At 39.5% G+C, this 18,833-nt stretch overlaps 2 protein-coding genes and 1 long non-coding RNA gene across 4 annotated transcripts; 1 reads left to right on the top strand and 2 right to left on the bottom strand.

Moving 5' to 3' along the window:
* Nucleotides 1–6,871: 6,871 nt before the first annotated feature.
* Nucleotides 6,872–7,990, bottom strand: LOC133741282 (uncharacterized). 2 transcript variants are annotated; one of them, XR_009861783.1, is made up of 4 exons: nt 7,677–7,990; nt 7,513–7,552; nt 7,285–7,417; nt 6,872–7,082 (listed from the first exon to the last, which is right to left on the bottom strand). It is a non-coding gene; the product is annotated as an uncharacterized LOC133741282 (long non-coding RNA). The 2 variants fall into 2 exon arrangements; XR_009861782.1 differs by having other exon boundaries at nt 7,285–7,552.
* A 437-nt stretch (nt 7,991–8,427) lies between these two features.
* Nucleotides 8,428–10,042, top strand: LOC133740969 (UDP-glucose flavonoid 3-O-glucosyltransferase 7-like). Its single transcript, XM_062168906.1, has one exon. It carries the CDS (start codon nt 8,473–8,475, stop codon nt 9,934–9,936), a length of 1,464 nt encoding a protein of 487 aa, XP_062024890.1. The 5' UTR covers nt 8,428–8,472; the 3' UTR covers nt 9,937–10,042.
* A 3,315-nt stretch (nt 10,043–13,357) lies between these two features.
* Nucleotides 13,358–15,151, bottom strand: LOC133740009 (RNA polymerase II C-terminal domain phosphatase-like 4). The gene has a single exon (XM_062167837.1). The coding sequence runs from the start codon at nt 14,745–14,747 to the stop codon at nt 13,503–13,505; it is 1,245 nt and encodes a 414-aa protein (XP_062023821.1). The 5' UTR covers nt 14,748–15,151; the 3' UTR covers nt 13,358–13,502.
* Between the last annotated feature and the right edge of the window lie 3,682 nt (nt 15,152–18,833).

The raw sequence follows: 18,833 nt of genomic DNA, 5'->3' as shown, positions 1-18,833 counted from the left end.
GTGCACTACTGATTTTCAAACCTTGATCTTTCACTCCGCATGCAAAATCGTCCTTCAAGGCAGGTATGGGGATGATCAAGAGCAGGAAGAGATTCCAAAATCGAGAAGGATCGGCCGAGGAGTCGCCAAAAGTTGGAAAAACCGGTCGGATTCCGAATGGCTTGGCTTTGGGAGCTCCGATCTCCACTTTCCGGTGAACCACCGTGCAAACCACCACCACAGGGCGACCCGCGAGGATGGTTTGAGTCCGTCTTGGCTTGTCCCATCACCGGAGGTGGTTGGTGGAGAGAGAACGAGTCGGGTGGGGTTGATGGGTTTCCGTCGGGTCTGAGGAGAGAGAACAGAGAGAAGCCGGGGGCGGAAAATCAGAAAAAGGAAAATTTTGGGATTTATGAAAAAATCTCAGAATTTTTCCTATTTATAGAAAGGGTAATTATCACAAATGGTACCTGAACTTATCCTCTATCTTATCAATGGTACCTGAACTTCAATTTTGATCACAACCAGTACCTGAACTTTTCGATTTTATTTCAAATGGTACCTATCACTAACTTCCGTTAATGTTCCGTTAAAAACTGACATGTACCAAACATGTGACTCATTTTTCAAAGACAAATTTGTAAAATTACCTTCTTCTTTCTTTTCTTTTTTTTTTTTTTTTGTAATATTACTTATTTTCACTTATATTGTGGCAATATGGCTATAAAAATGAGACTATCAAAAGGAAAAACTTTCAACTTCTTTTAAAAATATATATGAATGATAGGGAAAAAAAAAGAATTACAAAAGTTTTGATAAGCTTTTGGTTTTAAATGTTTTATAGTATGTCCAAAAAAAAAAAGTTTTATAGTTTTATTTGAAATGTTTTGTCTGTATCTATAAAACAAATTAATTTTTGTTGTGATCTTGTTTTTAAATTTTATTTTTATAGGAGGCCGGGTATAGATACATTTTTAATTTTATTTTTAATTGAACTTCTATTTTTATTAACATATTAATTGATCAAAATATCTGGTACAAAAAATTATTTTAATGGGTATTTTAGTCAAACTACTCTTGAATATAGGTCATTTGTTTTGCACATGTTAGTTTTTAACGGAACATTAACGAAAGTTAGTGATAGGTACTACTTGAAATGAAATTGAAAAGGTCAGGTACTGGTTGTGATCAAAATTGAAGTTCAGGTACCATCGATAAGATAGAGGATAAATTCAGGTATCTTTTGTGATAATAATCCTTATAGAAATTTCCCTAATCTTCAATCGCTCATAACTTTCTCATACGAACTCCGATTGACGCGTGCCATATGCCCATGAGCTCGTTTCGATGCGCTCTACGACTTTCGTGAAGGAAGTTTTCGGAGAATCTCAATGTATAAAAAGTCAACCTTCGTACCCCCCCCCCCCCCCCTAAAACCACAGTTTTCGAATAATTAATCGTCCGAAACAATTCCACTTCACATACGACATATGAATCAAGCAAAATACTCAGAATTCACATAACTGGTCTATTATTAATTGCAATAATTAAATAACGAAAATCCTGGTCATCACAATTTATTTGAGGATTAGAGGTCCACTGGAGGGGTCGTTTGGCAGTACCGTAGTCCGCGAGTGATGGTTGAGTGTTATACATCTGCTTGTGAGGTTTCACTTTCTTTCTGTTCGGCGTTGTTCATGGGTGTTCGTGTGTAGGTGTGGCATTGGGTGGCTAGCAGGTGGCAGATGTAGTGGTCACCGGGTGGGATCATGCCATAGCTTCAGGAGATGTTTTGTTGATCTCATCAGCATTTCGGATCTGGCTTTCCAGGTGGCGCCCTGAAGTCTTCTTAAGTTTGTTACATGGTGGTGTGCCGGCGGTGAAGTTGCTGTGTGTCGGTGCTGGTTATGCTACACTTCGTTTCTCCTTGCTGCGTGGTTGTTGGTGGTTGGGCTAGGTTTTGTCTTTGGGTTGTTGGTGGTGGTTGTTGGTTTTTCTTTCTTTAGTTGTATTTGTTTTCAATAAATTTTCTACCTATTGGGCAGGTCATTAACCCGAGGGCGATGATGGTTCTCTTTTCTCTGGTGGTGACAGGTTGAAGGTAGGGTTTTATGTCTTGTCGTTGGGTTATTTTTTGTATTGAATAGTTCATTGATTGGGGGTTTCCTTATTAGTATGGTCGTGAATCTTGATCGGCCTTACCCTACTCTTGTTCTATTTACTTGGGCTCTTAATTTCGTTGGGAGCTTTGGATGTTACTAGTTAGGGGCTTATTTCTAGACTGTGGTTAGCTTCATGTAATGTTTGCTTCGATGTTCAATGAAAGTGTTCTCGTTTCTCCTAAAAAAAAAATTGGGTATGCACGTACCGAAATGAGAATTGCCCCTGATACCAAATTTTATAGAAAATACTCCGGGATTCCAGATCCGGATCTAAGACTTACCCAATTACCACTGCCGTAGTCCACCCAATAAAGCCCGAACCAATTTTGAAAAATAGAATTGCGCCCAAGTATAATTAAGTCTTTTCCTGGCAGCCAGTCCATTAATTACTGGAGTCACCCTTAGCGTCACCATCACACCAATCCATCACCTTGCTATCGGTCAGTCGGCAGCATTGGTCCATAAACCTCAAGGAAGAAACCCTATCGCTTGCATCACAGTCGACCCGACAAGAATGAAGAAGCCGATGTCAACTCCTCTGAAAAAAGCCACGAACGTACCTCAAATAAAATGGATCCATAATTCGGCAACAACAACGTTGGAATCGTACGGCCGATCCAACCATAGAACGCTTAGACTAACCCTTGTTGACCACAGGCTACTCGAAGCGCCATCGCAACCGCCAAGATTTTTTACCCCCTAATACCATCGTGGTAGGAAGGCACCAAATTCAAATCTCGACCCGGATCCCACACTCTCCCAACAACTTTTGCCCCCATACCGCCCAATCAATTTGGCTCATCAACAAACCCACACTAACCACGCTTAAACAGCCTCTACAGTTTAAAAGTAGAATCCCCTTGAAATCCATATACAACACTAACCCTTTGAGCATAAACAAATAAAAGATTGAAGTCCTGTAAATAATTTTTATAAAATGTGTTGGCGCCAATTTCGGCATCAACGAGTCAACGGAAGTTCTGTTGAAATCTAAGTGTAAAGTGGTAGGGTTGTTTTCTTCAAGTGGGCCTATCTTTTTCTTCGATTAGTTTGACTACGTGAGTAGCCTTGGTGTTCTACTTGTGACTGAAGGTATGCCCTGGTGGTCCTGTGCCTAGTCTTGGCCGTCCACCTCTTGTAACTGAACTACTGAAGGTAAGACCTCGATGGTCCTTTTCCTTTGACCTCCTTGAGTAAGATTGGAAACTTGGCCTTAGACACTGCTCTTTTCTTCTTGAGTGAGGCGGGAAGGCCTTGATCATTTCTTCTTGAGAATAGATGGAAGTATGACCGTTTGTTGTCTACTCCCTTGTAGGATGAAACTGATAAACTCACCTTGGGCTTCCTTCACTTGACGTTGGGCGTCCAGCTCCCTTGTTGGGTAAATTTAGTAGTCTGACATCGGGTTTCCTTCACCTGGCGTTGGGCATCCAGCCCCATTGTCGGATGAAACTGATAGTCCGGCTCAGGCTTATATCGTCTTCTTCATGACGTTGGACGTCCACCACTTGAAGTTGGAGGAGGTACATCATAACAGCTCTCTTGTTGGGTGAAGCTGATAGTTTGGTCTCGGACTCCCCTCACCTGGCATCACGGGATTCCTTCACCTTATGTTGGGCCTCCACGCTCCTTGGTTGGGTGAAATTGATAGCATCACTTCGGACTTCCTTCACCTGGTGTTGGACGTCCAAACTCCTTGGTTAGGTGAAACTGATAACCTCGCCTCGGGCTTCCTTCACCTGATGTTGGGCCTCCACGCTCCTTGGTTGGGTGAAACTGGTAGCCTCGCCTCAGACTTCCTTCACCTGGTGTTGGGCGTCCACGCTCCTTAGTTGGGTGAAACTGATAGCCTTGCCTCGAACTTCCTTCACCTGATGTTAGGCCACCACGCTCTTTGGTTGGGTGAAACTGGTAGCCTCGCCTCAGACTTCCTTCACTTGGTATTGGGCGTCCACGCTCCTTGGTTGGGTGAAACTGATAGCCTATCCTCAAACTTCCTTCACCTGATGTTGGGCCTCCAAGCTCCTTATTGGGCGTCCACATCCTTAGCCTCTAGTTGGAAGAGCTTCATAGCATAGATATTTTAGCATAGTGTTGGGAGAAAAGAGAGAGTTGAAGTCCCCTTCAGCCTTGTGAAGGTTGGGTATTTATAGGAGAAGAGAGTTGAGGTGGAAAGGGAAAGGCATGGGCTCAATCCCATAAAATCGGGGTGTTAGCCCCCACTCTTTGCTTACTGACACTCCAGGATGGGTTTGACAGAGTCAGTGACAGGTGTCGCCACGTAAACCACCCTTTGTCCTTGACTCACTATTGACTTGACAAGAGAGCCATACTGGGTGTCGGAGCTTGACACATGGAAAAGTTGGTGAGAGTTGGTCCTTGATCGATGTGTACTACCATGTCTCCTTGACTGTGTCCAAGTGTGAGCTTGAAGGTCGAGGCTTTAGGCTTGGAAGTCGTGGTCATGATCCTTAGAGGTTGAGGCTTCTAAGCCTTGGGAGTCGAATTCTTGGCCTTAGGGGTTGAGGCTCCTGATTCCTTCAGACTATGCTATTCTAATAGCCAGGTCACGATATGCTTTGACCTTGCCGTCCAAGACGACAAGTCAATAACATGATGGTGACTATCCAAGACCTAAGAGGTGGAGGTCCAAGGTTAAAGACTTGGCATACCATGGTTAGGCATCTCACTAGTTATGGTTATTTATGTCTAAGGATTCCTTTTCTTTCTAGATGAAAGGTTTATGTGCATTGAAAGGCTAGAGTCCTACGTGGACTCTTTGACATTTCAACGCATCCTACGTGGAATGGGTTGAAAAGTCAAAAGTATTTGTCAAACCAAATTATGACATCAACAAAATGATAATATCAGGCATATTGAGCAAAAACAAGACCGACAAAAAGAGAATTATAACAATGACTAATAAAAGACAAATGTTAGTATAAACTATAAACATTTCATGTATGAAAGAGCCAGCATCACATTCAAGCATTATCACTCAATTTATTTCTTGAAACTGGTTGTAATTTTAGCTAAGATTAAAATGAAAAATATCCAAACATATAGAGCATAAGCTCACCGGATTAAAAAGTTGTTGCAATTATAAACACGAGATTCAAAAATAATTAGGCAATATATATAATTGAGAGCTATATAAGAACATAGAACGAGATGTAATTTATATTCGTAAAGATTTTATTATTTGAAATATTTCACTTTCAACACATAAAAATATTAGAGTTCCATGATTGAATCAATCAAGGAGGAGGATCAAATAAGTTCAAGGAGCTTGGTGCATGAGCTGCCACTCAACCCTTGGATCAGAAGACTTTCGGATATGCATGTTTTGTTAACTACTAGTTAGAAAGACCCGCGCGATGCTGCGGGTTTTTTAGTCGCAATAACTTGGTGTAATGTTGCAAAAAAAGTTAAAAAACCGAATGAGAAAACAAAGAAGAATAGTAAAAAAGCTTTTACGTATATTGATCAGTAGATGTACAAAATGTCTGCTGTTTTGGTCGATTGTTTTTCAAGGACCGTTAGCATTACAAAAAACATAGAGAATGATCCTTATCGAAAAAAGTTACACAGCTTGACAAAAAGCATAAGATTGCAAAGCAGAAGTGGCTAGGTAAGGTCTTTTGTGTCAGATTGAACCAATGTATTTGTGCTGGTCTGATCTGATAGTGTTGTTTCATCTTCATAGTTGTCTCTGAAATAAACTGGGCATATATATGAAGGTTATACATAAAAGATTGGCTCATTAACTAAGGGCTGACTAAATTGAACGGACAGAGTAGATAAAACGCAAAAACTAAGTGGAAAAGAAACTGCACACAATGAGTATAGTCCTGAAATTAGAATTGAAGCCAAAATTTTAAAACTTGCCTTTTTGGGTTCTTGCTCGGTTTTGCTTTGAACAATTCCTTCCTTTCCGGTGATCATCGATCTCTCTAATTTTAATTTTTTTTTTTTTAGTGGCAATACTAATTGACTAACAGAAAGAATAGTTAGACCAAGTACAATATGAAAACAATCTTGTACACAAAAGAAAAAGAGATCAACTTTGCCATGAAAGCTAAAGAATTGCTAGTACCTAAATAAAACATTACATACGAATAAACACAATTAAACAAACAGAAAGCATAGATGGACTTATTTTGTTGGTTTTTACCATCTTATTAGTTGATAAGAAGAAAGTTATTATCAAAACTCCAAAAGAAAGAGGCTGATAATATTATAGGCTCAAGCAGAGTTTATATCAGTTTATCCCATTGCTCAGTTTATTCCGTACTATTACATACTGAATCCCTAAACTATAACATCCCCAACATAATAAACAAACTAATACCCAAGCTAAACCTCATAAAGCATCAATTTAGATTTTGAATACCAAAATGCAGGTCCTATCACTCTAAATCTATAATACATCTGATTTCAACATGGAAACAAAGAACACAAATTCATTGCAATCCCAACTGAATTGTGCATTTAGATCAATCAAATTCAAAAGGACATTAGCTCAGACAACTAAACCATTAAATTGGATGGTCCTTGAAGATCTAAACATAATCCCATACGTTTCTCCATAGGTCCATTGATCATTTGTTTTCAAAATTTTTGTGTAGTGATCAGTAATTATAAATAACAAAAAGCATAGCATATACTTGTAACACTAATAAAGCTTTATTGCTGGAGATATTGGTTTAACATGTTGCTATATCTCTGTATTTGCAAAAAAAAAAAAAAAAAAACCTTTGGTAGCGCCTAGTGCTAGCCTTTTTCACAGTTGATGACTTAAATGATGAGTAAACATTCCATAAACTTAAGATAGGTTAACACTGTAATTTAGGGATGCATGCACATTGAGATGTCCTGTAGGTAGAAAATTGAAAAATTCTTACCAAGATCTACTTGATGTTGGGATCGGGTCAGGTGGACCTGCATTATATTTCAACAAAAGTTATCAGCAATAGCACTTTCATTTCAACAAAGAATCATGCAATAATAAACATCAACTAAAAAAAAGTTACTGAAAAAAAAAAACCGAAATAAAAAATCTGCAAAACCAAGACTTTGATCAAGTAGAGAATGGACTGATTGATCACTGAAATCACTTTAATTTAATAGTTTAAGCTTTGACCTTAAATTCCAGCCATCATTGGACCTATTTTTCCAGAAGGAGAGGTTCCGGAATATTGATCCTACTTCCTTTCTTTGTTTGTTCCCAACCAAATACTCCTGAGAAGATTGAACCTCAAACAATCCTACTTTTTCTTTTCAGCAAATTAAGAACATCAGAGGGAATTACTTCAGACTGCAATCAAACCAACAAATCAACACAAACATTATTGACAAAGAAAAAAATTACCAGCTAAAGAATTCTTGCGCTCCAACCAAATAGTAAACAACTGCAAGACAACCATAATAAATAGAAATCAGATAAATTGAAACTCTTCTGAGTCAATGAAGACAAAAGAAAATCTGAATTCACCCCCAAAACTAATTATCTTTGATGCCTGATGAAAACCCAACCTCGTCAGCAAACGACAACCAAAATCTCCGCGCCAAAACAGCTGAAATCGCCGGTCATGCAAACTCCTCGCCCTCTCTCTATCTCTCTCTTTTTATGTCTCTTTGGATCAAATCGATACTGTACCTCTCTCTTTTACGCTACTGATCGAACCCTCTCTCTTCGTGGCAACAGAACAACACGGCAGATGGCCAGAAAGAGACAGCACAACACTCCGGGGCAATTGAGATTTACTTGAGACAGGCAGGGGTAAAGTCGTCAGCACACTATTCATAAGGGGGAGTTACTGTTCATAAGGGGGTTGCATCTTTAGAAGAGAGAATAAATAGATGTCTAGTTTGATAGACATGTATGGTTCGTCTTTAGTAAATTAAATGACATAAAGATGCGACCAAGTTATTGAGTATTATGCTAAATACCAAATTGCATACTCCATGTGAAGCATGCAATATGTAATTTGGTATATCTTTGTAATGCAGACATTTGCAAGCTATCTAATCGAAGACAAAACCTGCCGTTTGATCTTCACGTTTATGCTATATAAATTACTGAATAATCTTCACGTTTTCAATAATTTATTGAGCGCAAACTTGTTTCAGTTCGAACCCAACAACAAAGTCTTGCCACCCAAGTCTCTATCTTGCTATTTTCTTTGCTAGGGAAATCACTACCTTACATTATTTATACCCACGTACTCGATCCCTCTTAGATCGATCTCTCATTTCCATTTCTAGTTGTTCATCATCATCATTATCATTGTGTTTGTTGTGTGCATTACAGCTCCTCTTTTGCAATCCCATGGAAACCAAAGCTCATACGCAGCTTCACATTTTCTTTCTTCCATTTATGGGTCCAGGCCACAGTTTACCCCTCTTAGACATTGCCAAACTATTTGCGTCACGTGGTGTAAAATCCTCCATAATAACCACCCCTGTCAGTGCTGCACTTCTCTCCAAACAACTCCGAACAAGCAAAAGTTTGGGTTCTGGAATTGAATTTCTTGTCATCAAATTCCCATCGGCTGAAGTAGGGTTGCCTGAAGGTATTGAAACTTCGAACTCAGCAACAACCCGAGAAATGAAGGGAAAACTCATGGAAGCTACCGCTCTGCTTGAACCAAAGGTAGAGCAGATTCTGGACCAACATCGTCCTCACTGCCTTGTTGCAGATGCTGTATTTCATTGGGCTACAGATGTTGCTGCCAAGTTTGGGATTCCGAGGCTCGTCTTTCATGGAGCTGGTTTTTTCCCGTTGTGTGCTTCATTGAGTGTGATGTTGTACCAACCTCACATGAAGGTTTCATCTGATTCAGAATATTTTGTTATTCCTAATCTCCCACATGAGATCAAGAGCACAAGAAACCAAGTACCGGCTTTTCTTAATGTGGATTCCAAAACAGAACTCTTCAAGCTGGTCAAAGCATCTATGGAGGTTGACGAAAGGAGCTTTGGGATTCTTGTTAACAGCTTCTACGAACTTGAACCAGAATATGCAGATCACTATAGGAAGGTGTTTGGGAGGAAGTCATGGCATATCGGCCCGGTTTCTTTATGCAACAAGGCAGAAGAAGATAAATCAGCGAGGGGAGAGGAAGGCTCTGCTGATGGAGTACATGAATGCTTTGATTGGCTTAATACTAAGGAACCCAATTCGGTTGTTTATATCTGTTTTGGAAGCCTTACCAATTTCAGTGATGCTCAGCTTGTAGAAATTGCCTTGGCTCTTGAGTCTTCTCATCAGCAATTCATTTGGGTTGTCAGGAAAGAAAAGAATGATAAAGGAGAGTGGTTGCCTGATGAAGGATTTGAGCAGAGGTTAGAAGATAAGGGACTGATAATAAGAGGCTGGGCTCCCCAACTACTAATTCTTGAACATGAAGCAGTTGGGGCCTTTATGACTCATTGTGGTTGGAACTCTATCCTTGAAGGAGTGGCTGCTGGGGTGCCAATGATCACCTGGCCAGTGTCCGCAGAGCAGTTCTACAATGAGAAGTTGGTGACTCAGTTACTTGGGATTGGGGTTGCTGTTGGGGCTGAAAAGTGGGATACATTTGAGGATGATAGTCTGAAGAGCGAAGCCAGCGTGCAGATGGAGGCCATAGAGAAGGCTGTGACTGAAATCATGGTGGGTGATGAAGCAGAGGAAATGAGAAGCAGAGTTAAAGAGCTTGGAGAGATAGGAAGCAAGGCTGTTGAAGAAGGCGGTTCATCGTTCTCCGATTTAACTGCTCTAATTGAAGAGTTGAGGTCCCTTGGGACCTGATTCTAGCCAAAACGCCAACATTTTGGGCTCTGAGAAGCAAAAGTTGTATCCACCAGAAATTTAAATTGTTGGCATCCTACATGAAATCTGTATAGTTCAAATCAATGCAAAAGAGAAAAGACTATGATTTAACGTCTTATAAGTCATAAAATAACAAGGCAATGCAGTCATAATCCAACACTGAGGTATAGGAAGCATAAATGTAACGGTGATAATCTTCAACCAAAAGACAACAATAATAACGGGGAGCAAATGATGCCAATTGAAGTAAGAATTAGTGTCATTTCCCGGAAGCTTTTGTTCAAAAAATTTATTGAAGTAAAGCACCTTAGCAAACATAAATTTTGAATTATGTAAAAAATTGACTGGTTAAACTATTATATCCCATCGAAAACAGCAGGCCAACAACCAACTCTATCAACTAGTTCTTTGAGTCAAGCCAGCCAGTCTCACATATCCTTCTTACCGTGTAAGAGTAAGCTTTGTTGGAATTCCAATGGCCTTTATGCCTACAACCTTAAGCAGCAGAACATAGCTACACACAGCTAATCATGTAAACAGATTATACATAAAGAAACAGAGTGCCTATGTGTAGTTGGGAAACAAGAGAAATATATTTTCCGTAATGACAGATTCCAAGTAGACTAGTATGTTAGCCCATAGCGAGGTTCAAAATGTATAACCAAAGTGCATGCTCCTGATTGTTGTAGCCTTTCCTTCAACAGGAAGTGAGCCGAGACGGCACTAGACAAATCCAGAAATCGTGCAAGATATGAAACAAATTTCGTTGCATGAGAAATTAGCATGGAAATGGCATATTTTACTCAGTGCACCAGGTGGAGTTACACAAACTACCAGAGCATATAAATAAGCAACAAAATTGGCAACCTCTCCACCAGTCACTACGAGTTGAGAAAATCCAAAACCGGAAATCAATAAATCATGTTCTTTCAAATCATCGTATCAGTCACACGTGTTAAGTGGCAAGACCTATACTTATGTTGCTACAAAATTTGGAATTTAAAGATTTGTTTTCCATGGAACAAATTTCCCTGCCTTTATGTATTGCTAACATTTGTTCAAGCTAGACTTCTCATTACTAGTGTGCGCTGATTCTGAACCTCTTAGTACAAGAAATGAAGAAATCAAGAAACTGAAATTGAATGGAGCATTGCACCGCCTCTGACATACCCCTATGGTTTTTTTGTTTTGTTTCCACTATAAAATTGACACCATTGGTGGTTTAGGTGTTCATATTCTTGATAAAGTTCAAGCTAGGTATAACTTTTAATGATTCATATGTGATATGATAAAGAACGTTTAGTTGCATAATACAAATCATGTCATAACTGGCTCCCACTCGATTATCAAAGTCAATTTGGAACCTACAAGTCATTTTTTTTTTTGAAAGGGCGGTGCAATGCCCTTGAGCCTGGGTGGCTTAAATTGAAGAAACTGTCGAATACAAGGGGGGGACATTTGGCCTGAACCCCTGATTACAATAGATAACTAGAGAACCTCCTGACATATTATCTTGAGTCTCTACTAAACACATGTACTCAACAATGCACCAACTAGCGAAGATCGCACTATTGGCGACTCTATTCGCTTTAACTGCTATAAAGCAGCGGTGACACAACGGAAAGATTACTTGATCTGTAACCCGACTACAGCAAAGCATGAATACCGTACGCACAGCTTTCCCATTATGATGCCCCTGGAAAATACATCCAGTGACACATAGTTTCTCCCTACCACTAGGAGGCAGCGACCATTTGACGAAGCAAGGAACTCGCCGCCTACCGAGGGCAGACACATTACCGCCACTGGAAGGCAGCGACCATTTGCAGAAGCAAGGAACTCGCCGCCAAACCAGGGCAGACCAGGCACACAGGGTGCACAAACAGGCATCAAGCCCACCACCTCCGACTAAGCTACAATATAGACATAACTCCCGCGAAAAACACACGGACACTAAATAAAGCAAAATCAAAAACAACCAACTAGGCCTAAAACAACTTGAAGGCAACAACATCCAGCAAGGCCCAACAACCAAAGCCCGGCCCAACCACCATCTCACCCAAATACCTAACCCAGCAGCCAACCACGCCGGCAGCCAATGACCTACGCCGACACCAAACCGCAACCCACCGCAGGACACCAAACAGCCCACCGCAGCCCACCGCAGGACACCCCATAACCTGAGCAACGTCAGAAACACGATCCAACCACGATCAAAACCCTCATCGGGCTGAGCACCGCCATGAGAACGAGATCTCCACCGTCGAAAAGGACCCGGATGCCCCAGACGGAAAGCACCCTCCAAGCGCTGCACCACGGCCGCCTTCCTCCCCGATTCTAGAAGAAGAGATCGAGACCGATCCGTCCACTCCGAAATCGAGCCACCACCTCCAACCTTGGACCACACCTCTGCCACCTCCCAGACCGCCGAGTCGGGGCTGCCAGAACCCACCGCCGCCGTCGACCACCAATCGAGAAAACCAGATCTGGATCTGTCTTCCCCAGCCGAGGTCGAAGGTCTCCCACTCTTCCCTGGACCGCACCTCTGCCATGAAGGCCCGCCACTACTACTCATCGGAATCCCCTCCCGGGCCAGAACACAGCGGCGAAACGCCGTCCTCGTTCGGCCGGGAGAGAACCGCACTCTTCGAAGTTTTTTCTTTTTTTTTCCGCGCGTGGGGCGCGTTCCTTACTGACAGCAGGAAGCTTGTATACCTACAAGTCATTTAGAATCCAAAGGATTTACCAATATATGGAAATGAAATTTACTTTGATATATCTAACAATAAATCATTCCTCCATTATTTGTTTTTCCATATATTTTTTGTTCATTTTCTATCTTTATTCATTTAAGTAAGTAAATAAAATTGATGTGATTTGTTTGTTCAAATTCTCGGTAATCTCTGAGTTTCCTTTTTTGATTATGCTATACACAACAATTGAATTTTTTTTACATCACACAAATTATGCCATAACCTGCTCCCACTCATGTAGGAAATGGAATTCATTTGATAAACTTAACAAAAGATCTCAAAAAAAAAAAAAAGAGTGGAGCATGCACCTGTCCCAAGAAATTTTATTGTGATAGGACATTGCCCTTATTGTTGTTGTTTGTTTTTCTTTCTTCTTGTTTTTTTTTTCATATATTTCCTTTCATTGAATTTTTAATTGGCTTAAATAAAAAGTTCTGGTCATTTGATCATTTCTATCACGTCAATTTTCATGGTTCTTGTAAATGATTTTATAAATTGGAAAGAAATGAATAGAGAAGAACAAAGTTCTTAAGGCCATAATATAAAGTTGAGACAAGAACAAAGCAGACAAAATTTACAACCTAGAGAAGGTTTTTTATAAGATTGAAATTTTACAATTTTTTTTCATTCAAAAATTCTCTCAGACTTCCCAAAGTGTTGGTCTTGCAATTCATTCTCTCTTTTATGTTCATTTTGTGGGAACTGGCTTTTGCTTGTAGGGTGTAGTAAACTGGAGAGTTTAGTTGCAACTATTATCAGTCCAATTAAGAGTTGCTCAGTGTTAGTAATGAACTAATGACAGGGAAAATTATCTTCAGGTTGCTTTTGCCACATAAAATTTGCAGAATGAATCCATTGGGGATTCACCAAAAACTTTCCTTCTTTAACCGCCCAACACGATTTCTGTGTTCGAGCATTTGCTGCAACTACATGTGTGACTGATGGATCGACTTGTGTTGAACAAGTAGCGCCCAGCTGCTCCGCCATCTTCCACAAAGGATGAGTATTAGCTTTGACATTTGAGGGGAATACATGGCTGAAAACAATTTTACAGCCCTTCAAGACTTCCTTCTTAAGGATTTTCAAGACCAGCCTAACATCTCTGTCGATAAGATCCCACCCCTGTAACTCAACTTCATTAAAGAAAATGGTGTGGATATACCCAAGAAGTTGAAGTACATTTGCAAGGTAAGCTCCTCCATACCTGTCACATTCATCAGTCTTCAACTCAGAATAAGGCTTACCCTTACTGAGGCCGAACTTTTGACAACTAGATCTAAAGAAATGGTACCTAGGCATCACTATTACATTGTCCCTGTTGTCATTTGTCCATACATTTTTCGTATCATCAAGGATCACAACAGCAGAATCTCGGGCAAGCAGGACATCTAGACTCTTTCTATCTGTTTCTGTGCTATCATCACGCGATATGACTCTACCACCAAAGATATGATTTCCTGGATCAAGCAACTTAGCCATTTCTAGCGCATAATCTCGATTACCCATTGTGTATATGGACAGCTCAAACATTCGACTGGCTTGCACTAAAAACGTCCTAATATAAGGCCTCAACTTGGTCATCAATTGCCTACTGGGAGTGTCCACAATGTGAACATACTGCAGAGAATGATCAGACTGGGTTTGGGTCTTCAAATATTCTTCGTCGGGTGACATCTCATCAAGGAAAGTGGTATTCAGCAGGGTGTGATCTAGATCAAGAACCAGATGAAGTTTCTTATGGTTCAACAACAGATTCCTAGTGTTTTCATTGCGTAATCGATCAATCTCATCATCCCTAAGCACTAAGCCCTTGGGTATATACCCAAATCTCACTTCAGAAAACCTGGGTTTTTCATCAAAAGAAAATCTTGCCTCTTCTGAAATTCCCACATCAGTCTCTACCTTAATCCGTTTTGCCCTCTGATCTATCAATCCTAGGTCACTGTAATCAGAATCTAACCCTCGTCCCCTCTTAAGATACCCAACAAGGTTATCAATATTATGTAAAATCGGAGAGACAGTAGCCACACTCATCATGATATTCAAGAAAAATTGAATTTATTTATGGCAAATTCTTCAGAATTGAATCAAGAACAATCGATAGAGAAGAGTGACAAATGGAAATTAGGGTTTCACTATTACACAAGAGAGCAGAGAAAACTGAATCAAATACATACACAGTGAATGTGAAAGAAAACAAGGAAAGAAGAAGCCTTGTATCGTCGTCGTTGTAGTCTCTGATCTTCTTCGTTCGGTTCTGCGCGGCTTGAGATCGTCGTCAATTGTACTCCGACGATGAGAATACGGCGAATTGAAAGAGTAGAGGGAACCAAGGACGATGGGATTAGGGTTCCGCCGGCGGAAAAAATTGGGGGGTTTTCTGGTAGAAGAGAAATTAGAAATGCAGAGAAGAGTGAGGAGAAAAGGAAAGAGGTAGAGAGTTATATAGGCGAGGCGAGTAAATCCCTATCATAATGGGACTAGGAACGCGATAATGAAGACATATTTTACTACCGACCCCATTTCTTTTTATTATTTGCAATTGGAACTACTTACAATTGGTAATTACATTTTTAATGCCATTTTTGTATAAAATTCAATTTACTTGCTTAGACATCTATATATATATATATATATATATATATATATATATATATATATTAATGACAATATTCCAAATTCTTTGGTTTAGAAGGGGTCTACGTCCCCCTCTTCTTAACTGTAACTTTTAACAAAATGAGAGATTAGAAATGATTTTATCAAATAACGTTGTATGTTTTTTTTAATTTATAGTTGATGCATTACATGGTAGCTGTTATTCTTACTCAATTACAAACTCACGCTAAAAGATTTGTAGATTATAAAATTTGGTGTAGAGTTTATAAGAACTAATGTATTTTTTAAGTTTTAGTAATGTGAGATTTTAGCATCTTGATTTGCAAGAAGTGAATTATTAGGGACAAGGGATTGGGCAGATTGGCCATGACCTTGTTAGCTAGAGCACTAGGCAAGTTTTACAGTGAGGCAACGTACATGTCTTTGATCAAGATAAAAACAACAAAGATGAGTTTTATGATTTACATATAGCACAAAGATAGTACAAAATAACTAGATCGGTTAATCAATAGTAAAAATATCACAAATGGCTTGAATGTGTTGTATTAAATTTGAATATGATTAATACTCAAATTTGAACATTCAAAAAGCCACAACAAAACAAAAATTAATACCTACTGAGGTGAAAATTGGATGTTGCATGTGAAAAGAATCATCACATGATTAATACCGCACCGATATTGTCTACAGTTAATCACTTATTAAATTATGTTTAGTCCCTGTACTATGATATTTTTTTCATTTCAGTCCCTAACATTCTCAATTAATCTGAAAAGTTCCTAACGTTACAATTTTCGTCTGATCGGTACACTCCGTCAATTCAGGCCGTTAACTTACTGATGTGGCACTCCAAGCCACACCACCTCAGCAGTTTGCATGCCACTTGACCTGTAAATTGTCCAATATATCCCCCATGCATTTTTCCCCATTCTTCACCAAAAAATAACTCCAAAGTGATTCAATTTTTCACTCCAAACCCCCAACTGCAGTCTACCATACCAAAACAGATGCTTGAATGCAACTATGATTTCATCATTTCAAAGCAATTACTGAAGCCAACTGATACAAACACACATATAGTAATAACAAGACAAGACTGAACAAATTAACACACTCTGCAAAACATATGCAAATTAACACACTCTGCAAAATAGATGCAAATTAACACACTTTGCAGAAAAGAAGACAAAGGCAAAACAAATTTCATAGACAATTTTCATCTCATATACAAGGCAAAACAGATGCAATTCGAACCAAGCTTGAAGAAAGTCGAACCTAGAAATCGAACCAAGGGCGCAAGGCAGCAACTGACCAAGCTTGAAGAATCTGAAATCGAACAGTCGAAAGCCGAAATCGAACCTAGAAATCTTCATAAGCCTTGAGGACGTCTATGCTTTGCTGCTTCACCTGCTTGAGTTCGAGGCGATTGAAGACTGAAAATTGAATACCCAGAAGCGACTGTTCTTGAATTATGATCACATGAATCATCCATCACTCTTTACAATACTTTCATCATCTTCATAAAACAAACAAACAAAACCAAACTACACTAACAATCACAGAAACTGACCCAAAATCACACCACAACAACAAATTGAATGCTTATTTCACTCACAGAAATACGAAAAACAACTAAAAGGTTTGAAATTTATTGGGAATTTTACTTACAGAAGCTGAATTGTAGCTGAAAAACCCAAGCTTTATGAAGATTTGGAGCAGAATCGGACGAATTAGAGCAATGAAACGCCCCTATTTTTGAGAAATCGAAGAAATTGGGAACCAAAGCCGAACCAAATGTAAAATTGATGGAGAAATTGACCTCCGAATGTAAAATTGATTCGAAAACTGAAATCTTCGATGGCCACGAGGACCCCAACCAAAACACCGGAATCTCTATCCTCAATTGCAAGGTCACCTCAGACCTCCTTCCGGTCAAATCCACATTCAGACCACTGTTCTTTCCGATCTTGAACCTCTCCTCAAACCTCTTCTTAGTCTCCTTCAAGGCGGTGACTTTCTTTTCCTTGCTGGTGAGCAAGTCCGGGTGACGACCTCGAGATCGATGTCGAGAGTGTAGAGCGTGGCAGAGGATCCTAAAGGAGGAACACGACCCTTGCGACCTCTGTAGGGACCCTGAAGGAGGATCACGTCCTTGTTTGGCTTCAAAAATTTGACCATGGCGACAGCGCTCCTCCCTCTCTCTAAGCTCAGAAAGCTCCCTTGGATTCGGTGTGAGGAAGTTGGATTCGGTGTGAGTAAGAACATGTTGCAGCAAGAAGAAAAATAGAGTAGAATAAAAAAAAAATTAAAAAGTTAAAAGGGGAGGGCTATTCTTGACATTTTACCATCCACTGTGCTTACGTGGCGCTGAGTTGACATTTAAATTTATGCCACGTCAGCCAATTAACTGAGCAATTGGACGGAGTGTACCAATCAGACCGAAATTGTGACCTCAGGGACTTTTTGGATGAAATTAAAATGTCAGGGACTGAAACGATGTTTGAGGCAGAGTACAGGGACTAAACAAACTTTAATCCAAATTTGAATATGATTAATACTCAAATTTGAACATTCAAAAAGCCACAACAAAACAAAAATTAATACCTACTGAGGTGAAAATTGGATGTTGCATGTGAAAAGAATCATCACATGATTAATACCGCACCGATATTGTCTACAGTTAATCACTTATTAGGTGTTAGATTTTATCTAAAAAGTCTCAATGCAATTAGTGGTAAACTATCACTTATAAATTATATCATTCTTTATCACTTTTCTTACATAGAATTGTCCAGTCTTCAACGAATCCAAAAATAAACAATTTTGGGACAATTGAACCTGTCAAAATCATTCCTTAGCAAAAAACTAAAATATCAAATGACGTGACTCGTGAGCCTATATGAAACTAAAGAGAAGATGCCAATTTGCCTTTCCTTAATATGCGTTTATGCTTGTCAATCACTCATCAATCTTGATCTTTTCTAATATTTCACTGCATACTAAACTTGTTTATTTCGTAGCGAACAACAACAAAGCCTTGCCTCCCAAGTATACCTTTACTATAACTAATCTTTGCATTATTGAAGTCACTCCTAACCTTCTTCTCCATCACCACTGTGTTTGCTCCTGATAGTTGACCCTAATCCCATCAACAACTTCAAATTTTTTTCTTTCCATACATCGGTCAAGGCCATACTATACTCCTCATAAACATATCCAAGCTATTTGCTTCACATGGTGTAATAACCACCATAATAACCACCTCCCTCAATGCACCACTATTTTCTAAACCAATCCAAAGTTCTGGTTTTGATATCAAACTTCTTATCATCAAATTCCCATGTATTGAGGTTGGATTGCCTGAGGGAATTGAAAGGCCAAATTTGACCACAACCCCAGAAATGAAGGAGAAGTTCTTCAAAGCTACCACACTGCTTCAACCACAAATTGAGAAAATTTTATTCCAATTTCAGTTTGCTCGGAAAACCACTGTGATGTTCTTGAGAA

Source organism: Rosa rugosa, chromosome 3 (assembly GCF_958449725.1).
Source record: "Rosa rugosa chromosome 3, drRosRugo1.1, whole genome shotgun sequence".
Taxonomy (NCBI): Eukaryota; Viridiplantae; Streptophyta; class Magnoliopsida; order Rosales; family Rosaceae; genus Rosa; species Rosa rugosa.
This window is presented reverse-complemented; position numbering and strand designations above follow the sequence as displayed.